Source organism: Chrysochloris asiatica, unplaced genomic scaffold (assembly GCF_000296735.1).
Source record: "Chrysochloris asiatica unplaced genomic scaffold, ChrAsi1.0 scaffold00040, whole genome shotgun sequence".
NCBI classification, from domain to species: Eukaryota; Metazoa; Chordata; class Mammalia; order Afrosoricida; family Chrysochloridae; genus Chrysochloris; species Chrysochloris asiatica.
The window spans coordinates 9640687-9652473 of record NW_006408558.1 but is presented as its reverse complement, the minus strand read 5'-3'; the positions used below and the strand labels follow the sequence as shown (position 1 = coordinate 9652473).

General features: G+C 41.5%; 1 protein-coding gene and 1 pseudogene across 1 annotated transcript in view; one reads left to right on the top strand and one right to left on the bottom strand.

Moving 5' to 3' along the window:
* Positions 1 to 5086: 5086 nt before the first annotated feature.
* On the bottom strand, positions 5087 to 5464 carry LOC102839809 (annotated as a pseudogene).
* Positions 5465 to 5693: 229 nt separating this feature from the next.
* Positions 5694 to 11787, top strand: part of CAP2 (CAP, adenylate cyclase-associated protein, 2 (yeast)) — a 207510-nt gene continuing 201416 nt past the window's right edge. The window contains exon 1 of the mRNA XM_006861016.1: positions 5694 to 5814. Coding sequence (XP_006861078.1) covers positions 5694 to 5814 — 121 coding nt within the window. The remainder of the gene's footprint in view (positions 5815 to 11787) is intronic.

Genomic DNA, 11787 nt, shown 5'->3' with positions numbered 1-11787 from the left:
TGGTAGGTGATTTTAGGGGGTATTTTTTCCATTTGAAGAACAACTCGGGGCCATAGTCTAAGAACCCCTACAGCCTCAATAGATTCAGTAAGTCTGGATTATTTAAAAATTTAGTCTGTTCCACAATTTTCTCACTTTTCTTCAGGATTCATCTACCTTTTTTTCTGATCAGAACATTCAGAAGTAGTGTCTGGGTGCCCTCTAGTTCTTCTGGTCTCAAGATGAAGAGGCAGTGGTTCATGTAGATAATTAGCCCTGTGGTCTAGATCCTTCACTGATACTGAGTTTTCCTTCTTTCTCTTTTGTTCCAGATGAATGAACACCAATAGTTGTAGCCTAGATAGCTGTTTATAAATTTTAAGACCTCAGACACTATCCACAATACTGGGAGGTAGAACATAAACTTTATGAACTATATGACACCAGTTGACTCGGTTGTCCCCCAAAACCATGGCTGCAAGCCCCCAACCCATGAGAACAAATCCCATAAGGTGGTGGTGCTGTACCACTCCAACTCATAGCGACCCTGTATGGGGTTTCCAAGGCTGTAAATCTTTAGGGGAACAGAAAGTCTCATCTTTTCTTCATGAATGAGGTGATTAGTCCTAATTAGTATCGGCATCTGTCGTTCCTTCCCCAACCTCCCTTTTTTTTTCAGTGGCTATTGTTCTAAAACAAAATACCCACTTTACACATCTCAGATCTGTACCCATGCTGTACCCATGCTCTGAGGCAGCGCTCTCTCTGATGTTGAAGCATGCTCTTCTGCTTTTGCTGAGAATGAGGCTTGCCAAGTTCTTAAGAGTGAGAAGATACAGCACTCTTTAATCTCCTTGGAGCAGCAGACTGACTTTGCCAAAAGCAATCATAGGTTGATACGGTCAATGTCATGGTACCCATAAACTGGGTCTCCGTGAACCTGATCGTGGACTGGGTTCCATTCCTCAAAGATTGCCTCAGTGACATGCAAACACTGGAGTGAGTCATTTCAACAGTCCTGGTGTGGCGCTGTGTGTCAATGTGCTGGACTGCAAAGTCGGTTTGAACAGCAAGGTCAGTAAGTAATTCAAGCTAATCAGCCGCTCCTTGGAAATTCTATACAGGGTCTCTTTGAGTTGGAACCGACTAGACAGCACTTAACAACAACCCTGTTCTCAGGTGTTCCTGGATGGTGTAAACTGTTACAGGACTCAGCTGCTAACAAAAGGTTAGAGGTTCAAATCCAGCTTGAGGCTTCTTGGAAGAAGGCCTGGTGATCTAATTCCAAAAAATCTACCATTTGACAACCCTATGGGCCTCTTCCACCTTGAGCCCAGAAGTTCTACTCTGACACACGTTGTTGTTGTTGTTAAGTGCTGTTGAGTCGGTTCCAACCCATAGTGACCCTATATAGGATTTCTGAGGCTGTGAATCTTCACGGGAGCAGAAAGCCTTATCCTTCTCCCGTGGAACCATTGGTAGTTTCGAACTGCTGACCTTGAGGTTGACTCGTAACTACTGACTCATAACTACTATGCTACCAGAGCTCCTTTGACACACATGAGGTGACCATAAATTGGAATCAACTTAATAGCAACTAGTTCACCTTGATCTTACTCAGGGTATTTAAGATGTGTTTGGAAGAAGACAACATGTACACCGGAGTCCCAATCACTTGTTGTTGTTAAGTGATATTGAACCCATTCCAGCTCATAGCCATCTGTGTACAACAGAACGAAACACTGCTTGGTAATCCCTTACTCAGCTTCAAATAAATCCAATGCATTCCGGCCAAGAATGCTTTGGAGATTCCCTCACCTCTAAGTTTTATCTCACAATAACAATGTCTACCTTACCTCTAAGTTTTATCTAAAAATAGCAGTCTTATAAAAGGAAAATATACATTTTAATAGCTTAAATTAAAATTAAATTAAATTAAAATTCCCACTGATCAAAATGATTGAAAATTAAAGTACTAAAGCAAAAGGAAAGTTGAAACAGACTACTAACATGTAGAAAACAATTCACTCCAGGAGATGATTGCTTCTATTTGCCTATTAAATGATGCACAGTTTTATAAACTCATAATTCTCCTGGGCTGGGATGTTTGATTTGATGTAATTGAGTAAACAAGAATTACCAGTGTCTTTAGTTTTTCCTGGAGAATTATACTTTAACAGAAAGAATTATTAGAAATAGTATAAATAAGTTCCCAACATTTAGGAGGATATGAATTGGCTAAGGAGCTCTGGTAGTATAGCGGGTTATGAGTGGGTCTGCTAACCTCAAGGTCAGCAATTCAAAACTACCAGCTATTCCACATGAGGCTTTTTGCTCCCATATAGATTTATTGTCTTGGAAACCCTAGGGAGGGTCACTATAAGTCGGGACCGACTCCACGGCACACAACCACCACATTAATTGTGAGATACATGTTCATCAACAATGAAGAAGGCAGGCAGAAGAAGACTTGATTCATTTAAATTATAGTGTTGGCAAAGAGTATTGAATATCCAACTAGACAGCAATAGCGTACATAGATTGTATCTTATAACAAGGAAGTATCCAAGTACAAACTTGATAAAGAGACTTGAGGACTGCCAGAAGAATGAACAAATCAGTCTTAGAAAAAATACAACTAGAATGCTGTTGTTGTTGTCAGGTGCCATCGAGTTGAAACCGACTCATAGCGACCCCATGCACAGCAGAATGAAACAATGTCCGATCCTGGGCCAACCTCACTACCGCTGCCACACTTGAGTCCATCAATGATGCCACCTGGCCAATCCATCTCGTTAGGGGCCTTCCTCTTTTTCTCTGACCCTCACCTTACCCAGCATGACATCCTTCTCCAGCGACTATTCCCTCTAGACAATGTGTCCCAAGTATGAGAGATGAAACTTAGCCATCTTGGCCTCCAAGGAGCACTCTGGCTGCACTTCGTCCGAAATAGATCTATTGGTTCTTTTGGAAGTCCATGGCACTTTCAGTATTCTCCTCCAACACCACAACTCAGACATCAATTCTTCTACGATCTTCCTTATTCACTGTCTAGCTTTAGCATCCATATGAGGTTATTGAAAATACCATGGCTTGCGTCAGGCGCACCTTAGTCCTCAAGCTGACACTTCTGCTCTTCAATACTTTAAAAAGTTCCTGTGCAGCAGATTTGCCCAATGAAATATGTCATCTGATCTCTTGACTGCTGCTTCCGCGAGTGTTGATAGTTGATCCAAGAAGAATGAAGTCCTTGACAACTTCAATCTTTTCTCCATTGATAAGAATGTTGTTTATTGGTCCAGTGGTGAGGATTTTTGTTTTCTTGACATTGAGATGCAATCCATACCAAAGGCTGTGCTCTTTGATCTTCGTAAGTGAATGTTTCAAGTCCTCTTCGCTTTCAGCAAGCAAGGTTGTATCATCGGCATATCGCAGGTTGTTAATGAGTCTTCCTCCAATCCTGACACCACGTTTTTCTTCATAGAACTCAGCTTCTCGGATTATTTGCTCAGCATACAGGTTGAATAAGTATGGTGAAAGAACACAACCTTGTTGCACACCTTTCCCAATTTTAAAACATTCAGTGTTCCCATGCTCTGTTCAAACAACTGCTTCTTGGTCCAGGTACAGATTTCTCAGAAGTACAATTAAGTGTTCTGGAATACTCATACTTTGCGATGTTGTCCATAGCTTGTCATGATCCACACAATTGAAAGCCTTTGTGTAGTCAATAAAGCATAGGTAAACACCCTTCTGGTATTCTCTGCTTTCAGCCAAGATCCATCGGACATCAGCAATGATATCTCTCATTCCACGGCCTCTTCTGAATCCAGCTTGAACCTCTGGAAGTTCTCTGTCAATGTATGATTGTAGCCATTTCTGTATTACCTTGAGCAAAACTTTACTCGCTTGAGGATTGTCCGATGATTTCCACATTCTGTTGGGTCACCTCTCTTTGGAATGGGCACAAATATTGATCTCTTCCAATCAGTCGGCCAGATAGTTGTTTTCCAAATTTCCTGGCAGAGATGAGTGAGTGTCTCCTGTGCCGCCTCACTTTCTTGAAAGATTTCAATTTTTATTCCATCAGTTCCTGGTGCCTTGTTGTTTGTCAATTCTTTCAGTGCACTTTGGACTTCCTCCTTCAGTATCATTGGCTCTTGTTCATATGCTACCTCTTACAACTAGAATACTCCTCAGAAACAAGTCTTTGGCTTGCTTACTTTGGACACAGGAAAGATTTATCATTAAAGAAAGGCATCATGTTTGTTAAAGCAGAGGATCAGTGAAAAGATAGAAACTCTCAATGAATGAAAACAATAGCCACAGCTGTGGACTAAAATGTACCAACAGCCAGAAGATGGCCCAGGACTGGACAACAGTTTTGTTCTGCTGTACTTAAGGTTGTCATGGTTGATGCCAACTAGACAGCAATAGCATACATAGATTGTATCTTATAACAAGGAAGTATCCAAGTACAAACTTGATAAAGAGACTTGAGGATTTGTGTATTGCAGACTACCTAATTAGATGCCCTCGAGTGGATTCTAACTCACAGAGGTCCCCTGTGTACAGAACAGAACTCCATAATGATTTCACGGTGGTCACCTTTCAGAAGCAGATAGTCAAGTCTTCATTCTGAGGTACCTCTGGGTGAATTTGAACCTCCAACCTTTTGGTTAATAGTTAAGTGCTTAACCGCATGCACCACCCAAGGACTGAGGACATGGAAAAGTCATTGAATTGAATAAAAATTAAGCTCAATACAGTAAAACCTGCACAATCAATAACTTACTTAAGATCGAAACCTGCGAGAGAAGGAGATTGTCCATTTAGAGGGAGTAATAGACATAGTTTCCATTTAGAGAGAGTGGTTAAAAAAAAAAAAAAAAAAAGTAGTAAGACTGCATCTTGCCAAAGGCAAAATAAAGTTTGTAAACTCTGGAAAAACAAGGCAGATCTGTCGGATTCCGGCTCTCACAGGCCTTACTACAGTCTACTGTTTCTTTCTGTTCCAAGTTTTACATTCTTCTGAATTTCCCGTTATTTTTCATTTTTATTTTTTGGAAGGGTAGAAGCCCAGGTGGGGAGGGAAGGCCTCTGGGGCTCAGTCGGTGATGATGAGTTCGTCCATGCCTTAGTCCTCATAGCTCCCCTCTGGCAGGTAGCAGCGAATGATGATGGGGCTCTTTAGGGCCCTGAGCTCTTTCATGGCGATGAGCAGGGGGTCTGTCTCCCCCTCCTGCTCCACCATCACCAGGGCACACATCGCAATCTGGAGGGCTCCAGTAGTCAGCACGCGGGCTCACTCGGTTATGTATGGTGTGGTGATCCGCTTCTGGTTGGCCTGCGGTCCCTCCCCTGACGGAAGGATCTCGACGTTCTCCTGGCCCTCCTCCTCAGCATTCTCCAGATCATCTAGTCCTTTCTCCTCCTCCGCATCATCAAAGTCGTCACCATCAAAATTGTCCTCGTTGTCTGACATACTGCCCGCGTGGCAGAGATCTGGTTTTACTCCCCACAACTGTGAGGAGACCCCCCCAAAGAGCATGCCTTCCCCATGCAGGGCACCAAGAGGTCGGTATTTCATGATATGTTGACATATTCTTTTAGGTAATTGAAGCAGAGTGATTTTTTTTTTCCTCCTTGTTACGTGGAGTCAGTTTGTTAACCTTCCCGAAGCTCACACAGCCTCCCGTCTGTGGTTTTCTAGAATGGCAGAAGTGCAGGGACTGATGGAAAGGCTGGAGCGGGCCATTGTCCGGCTCGAGTTGCTGTTTGCAGAATCACACAGGACTTCTGGGGACTTCGGAGATGTGAACGGTGTCAATGGAGGTAAGGCCACAACTGTTGTCATGGCTGGTTTCTTTGTGAGTCACTTAATTTGTTTCCTTTCAAAATAAGAAATATTTCTCTTTTCCTCCACTCTTTTACTCTTTCGTTTATATGCGAGCATAACATGAACCAGATGCAAGCAGTTGCTGAAAAGGAGGAAGGAAAAGTTACAACCATTAAAATTACCAATATCTGTGCCACATGCTAAATGCCATTAAACTTTCAGTTTAGTTTTAGACGGCTGTTCCACAGTCAATGGCTAAATATATTATCCAAGCAATTATCAGGCAAAAAAAAAGAAAAGAAGCTAATGTTCTCTATTAGAATGTAAATTGGAAATAGTTGACATTGTGTAGATTTTAATTTTAAAAAAGAACAAGTCATTACATTTAGGAACTATGAATTTAAAGGAAGCTAGTTGAATATGGAGCCAGATCTGACTTTGATGTGACGTGGTCACATCTCATTTTTTGTTTTCTCTTTGCCGGAGAAAGAGAGGAAGCCCCCCAACGAGATGGATTGGCTAAATGGTAGCATCCATGGACTCAAGCGTGGCAACAGTAGTGAGGTTGGCATAGGGTCGGGCGTGTTTCGTTCTGCTGTGCATAAGGTCGCTATGGGTTGGTACCAACTCGATGGCACCTAACAACAACTTTCCTAACCAAAAGGAGCTCTGGTAGCATAGCAGTTATAAGTCAGGCTGCTAACTTTAAGGTCAGCAGTTCGAAACTACCAGCCATTTCACAGGAGAAAAATGAGGCTTTCTGCTCCCATAAAGATTTACAGCTTTGGAAACCTTGTGCAGGATCGCTATGAGTCAGAACCAACTCCATGACACACCACCACCACTGCCACCATTCCTAACCAAACGTGCTTTTTAAATTATATGATAAAATAAATAATGTACTACTGTCTTAAAAGGCCTTACCAGCTGCTCCTCCGAAACCCTATACAGGGTTGCCATGAGTCAGAACTGACTTTTCGGCACTTAACAACAACAAAAACATACATGGCAAACTCTCTAAGTTATCTACAATAAGTTTTCCAATTCTTTCTTGTCTACAGTTATAGATTTAGAACATAAAATACATACCGGTTAAATTAGAGTTTCAGATACGCAATTTTGGGGGGAAGGGTATAAGTAGGCCTCAAAGGCTGCATAAGCCACAATACAAGGGACAAACATATTAAAAACGTATCCATTGTTTATCTAAAATTCAAATTTAACTGCGTGTTCTGTATTTAATCTGGCAATTCTATTTTTGTCACACTTGCTTTCCTCCTTATCTGACACACTTTGAATCCCCTCAGGCTTCTTAAGGCTGCAAAAAGCCTGGAAGAAGGGGCTTGGGGGGAAAAAAAAAAAAAACTGCCAGGAAAGAGCTACATTGATGCTTCTAGAATTTCAGACTGATTTGGAGCTGTGCCTCCTTGTATTGCAAATACTGACTCAAAAATTACCGTGTAGAGCACAAATGCACAGACTCTGGGTTTGGGGGTTTGTTTGTTTGTTTCTCTCCTCCTGAACTTAATAAAAATCAAAACGCTTTGAATGAATGGAAAAAATCATGAGGGGTCTTACTGAGCTTGTTGAAGACCCCACATCAGCTGAGATAACATCTGTGATTTCATTGTAAGTATCTTTTTGTTAACCATAGAGTTGGTATATGAAATTTGGTAAGCCTTATTTGTAAGAAAATGTTTTCATGTCCTCTTCAGACTCTTGGTTTCATTATACTGTGGGCTTCATGTGGTCTCCAGACGTTTCTTTAAGATTGCTGATCACAGTTGTAAAGATTTTGAAAACACCAGATTAAAATCCAACTCCCAGGAGATTCTGTAGTGTTGTTGAATAAAGAAGAGCCTCAATAATTGGTACCTCATTTACTCAAGTATGAGGTGGTTCAAAAAGTTTGTGGAAAAATTGAATTTAGAGATAATGGACAATTTCCACAAACTCTTTGAAGTCCACTCATACTAGACTGAACTTTGTATTTCTTCGTAATTAAGACTTCTCTGGAAACATCAATAGATTAAACAAAACTAAATGGCAGATAATGAAATTAACATAAGTGTTTAAATAAACATTTTCTGGTATACCAAATCATTCTAAATCAGTTCTTTTTTTTCTTTTTTAATGTTTTATTGTGAATTATGTGATAGTTTACATGGGAGAACATTAGCTTTACATTCATCCTATCATATATCATTTCATTGCCATGGTCACAATCCCCTCCATGCATCATCAACCAACCAAAGGGTATATACTACAAGCCTGTCCCCTGGTCATCAGCACACAGCTCCTCTCCCTCTCTGGGTCTAAAGTCCCCAGCTGCTCCATCTCTCCACATCATCGTCTCTGGCATCACTGTTTCTCTGGGTAGGGTCCCGCTCTCCACTCTTCTCCCTTGATGGTCCCAGGGACCTTCGCTCCTACTCTGAAAAGTTAATCACTCCCCTCCTTGTTACAAAATGTCTACCTTTACATTTCCACCCCTCACAAGCAGTCCTGATAACAATTATTCACTATTGTATCACAAGAGACCCATCCGCATCTCATCAGCCCCATATAGACAGATTGGATGCTACTCAGTGGAGAGTCTACCTTCCTTCACGCCCTCTGAACCTAGTTTCCCTCTTGATAGCTTGTAAACCAGTCACTTCTTGCCTTTGTAACCCCCCATTTTGGGTAGCCAATGTCCAAGTTACCCATCCCTGTCTACTCTGTGTATGGAGGGGGTGGGAAAGATCCTTGCTGTAAGGATTTGTTCCCTCTTTTGAGCTACTGCATCCATAGGTGTAGGTCAATCAGTTCTTTTTTAAGCATGCTATTATGCTTTAGGTGAAAGTTTACATAACACATTAGTTTTCCCAATCAAGAGTTCATACTCAAATTGACACTGGTTGCAATCCCGAAATGTATCAGCACACTGCATTTCCTCCCTGGGTTCCCCATTTTCATTTGCCCGGTTTCCCTGTCCCTCTGTGTCTTCTCATCTTTAGTTTTAGGCCAATGTTTTCCTGTTGATGTCATATAGGAAATTATCAGGAGTACATTCTTCACCATGTTTGTTGTATAGTCCTGTCCATTATTTGGCTAAGGAGTATGGTGGTGGCTCTATAGGAGAAGCACTGAACTTCTAACCACAAGTTTAGCAATTCAAATCCCACAGCTGCTTCTTAGGAGAAAGTTGAGGTTTTTCTGCGCCCATAAAGATTCATAGCCTCAGAAACCCTATGCAGAGTCTCTATGTGTCGGAACCAACTTGACAGCACCTAACAACAATATTATTGGCTGGAGGTGGCCTCTGGGAATGTCTTCTGTTTCAAATTAGAAGGTTTTCCCAGGGCAGTAGTCTCAGAGTTCTAGTTTCTTTCTAACTGGTAAGTCTGGTCTGATCTCTCACTCTCTCTTTTTTTTTTTGGCTTTGAATCTTGTTTTACTTTTATTTATATATATTTTGCTGTTGCTGTTTCTTTTTGATGATTCTGTTTGGGACTGCCTAAGGAGCTCTGGTAGCGTAGTGGTTATGAATCGGACTGTGAACCACAAGGTCAGCAGTTCGAACCTACCAGAGGTTCTGCAGGAGAAAGATGAGGCGTTCTGCTCCCATCAAGATTTACAGCCTCAGAAACCCTGTGCAGGGTCGCTATGGGTCGGAACCGACTCTGCGGCACACAGTCATCACCACCACCATTGTGGTTTTGGTCAGAGTAGTAGGTGTGATAGTCAGGCACCATCTAGTTCTTTTGGTCTTAGTGTTTATTTTACTTTGCTTTCCTATGTTCCTGGTGGGAAGAGACCAATATTTGTTTCTTAGATGACTGCTCACAAGCTTTTAAAATCCCAGACACTACTTCACCAAACTAGAATGTAGACCATTATGAACGTATGAACTGTGTTTGCCCTAGTGGTATAGATGTTCTGTGAGGTCATTAGTCTTCAGGTCTAGTGGTTTAGTCCCAAATTCTAAGTCGTTTCTGTGATTGTGACCTTATATGCTTTGTTAAAGAAATATATATATATATAATTGTGGTGGTTGTTAAGTGACATTGAGTCAGTTCCAACCCATAGCAACCCTGTATAGGGTTTCCGAGGAGCGGCTGGTGAGTTTGAACCACTGACCTTGTGGTTCAGACCAACCTTTTGTTACAGTACATTAGCCTGCAGCGCCACACCAAGACTTCGTGTGTGTATATATATATATATATATATATATACACATATCATTATTAAGTGCCATCGAGCCAAGTCTGACTAATAGCAACCCTATATAGGATTTCCAAGGAGTGGCTGATGAGTTTGAACCACCAACCTTGAGGTTAGCAGTCCAGTGCTTATCAGCAGTCCAATGCCACACCATTGTTGTTGTTAAGTGCTGTTAAGTCGGTTCTGACCCATAGCAAACCTGTGTAGGGTTTCCAATGAGTAGCTGGTGATCTTGAACTGCCGACCTTGTAGTTTAAATGACTTGATGGCACTTAACAATATATATATATATGTCAGAACCAACTTGACAGCCTAATTATATTGTCTTTAGGTGTTGTCACGGTTCTGACACACACACATATATATCAGAGTATATGTGCAGCATTTACAAATAGCTATGTAGAAATATCCACCACCATGCAGATGTATGTAAGTGGCTATACTTCCTGCCATGTGACCTCCTTCACCCACTTAACATACATATTTACCTATGTACCTACTCACAAATTACTGTTTACTGTTACTGCTACTGAAGGACTGTATATGTTATAGCATTTACCTTGTTCTTTTTAAGTGTTGTTAAGTTGGCTCCAACTCACAGAGAACCGGTATAGGGTTTCCGAGGAGCAACTGATGGATTTGAACTGCCAACCTTGTGGTTCACAGTCCAGTGCTTATTCTATACCGTCACAGCAGCAGTCCAGAATTTACCATTGTTGTCGTTGTCGTTAAGTGGCAGCAAGCTGATTCTGACTCAAAGAGACCCTATATAGGGTTTCCAGGATATGGCTGGTGAGTTTGAACCGCCAGTCCTGCAGTTCAGCTGACATTTTGGTCCAGTGTTTATCCTACAATGCCACAGCAGGACTCCAGAATTTGCCATGTTGTTGTTGTTAACTGCTGTCAAATCAGTTCTGACTCAAAGCAACCCTGTATAGGGTTTCCAAGGAGCAGCTGGTGGGTTTGAAATGCCGACCTTGTGGTTCGCAGTCTAGCGCTGACCCTCTTGCCTACCTTTCAGTGTCTTCCTTTACCTTGGCCACATTGTGCTGATTCCCTCCACATTGCCTTTCCCTTCACAGAATGAACTCGTATTTACTATCTAGTTAGTGCTTTCCCCTCACTTCCCTCTTTCCTGTTACCGTCAAATAATGTTTCCTTCTGTGTGTCCAAACCAGTTTTTAGAGTAATGTCTTTTAATGTAACTTAGTTGACAATGTATTGGCCTACTTAATACGAAGTAAGATAGTTAGTAAACTGGATAATTAGTAAACTGTCTGAATTATGGTCATCCTTCAAACATTTTGTTAATTACACACACCATAGATAGATAACAGACAGATAGAAACAAAAATAGACAGATATTCATAGGGTAGACTCTGACTTATAGTAGCTTTATATACAACAGAATGAACTGTTGTCCGGCCCTGCATCTTTCTCATAATTTAGGGAAAGTTCAAGTTCATTGTTGATGTTATTGTAACAATCCATTTCCTCAAGGGTTTTCCTCACCTTGGCTGGCTCTCTCCTTCACCAAACATGTCATCCGCCAGCAATTGATCCCTCCTGGTGATGTATTCAAAGCAGGCAAGTCATATGCTATTCTGTTATGATCCCGTAAGATTTTCTGTAAGACTTGCCCACCATAGGTGACCCTGCTGGTATTTGGAATATTGGTGGCATAGCTTGTAGCAAGTCATTGGCAGTATGACAAACTGACAAGATGGGTGGTGGCCCAAATAGCATGGCTTTCATTGACTCTT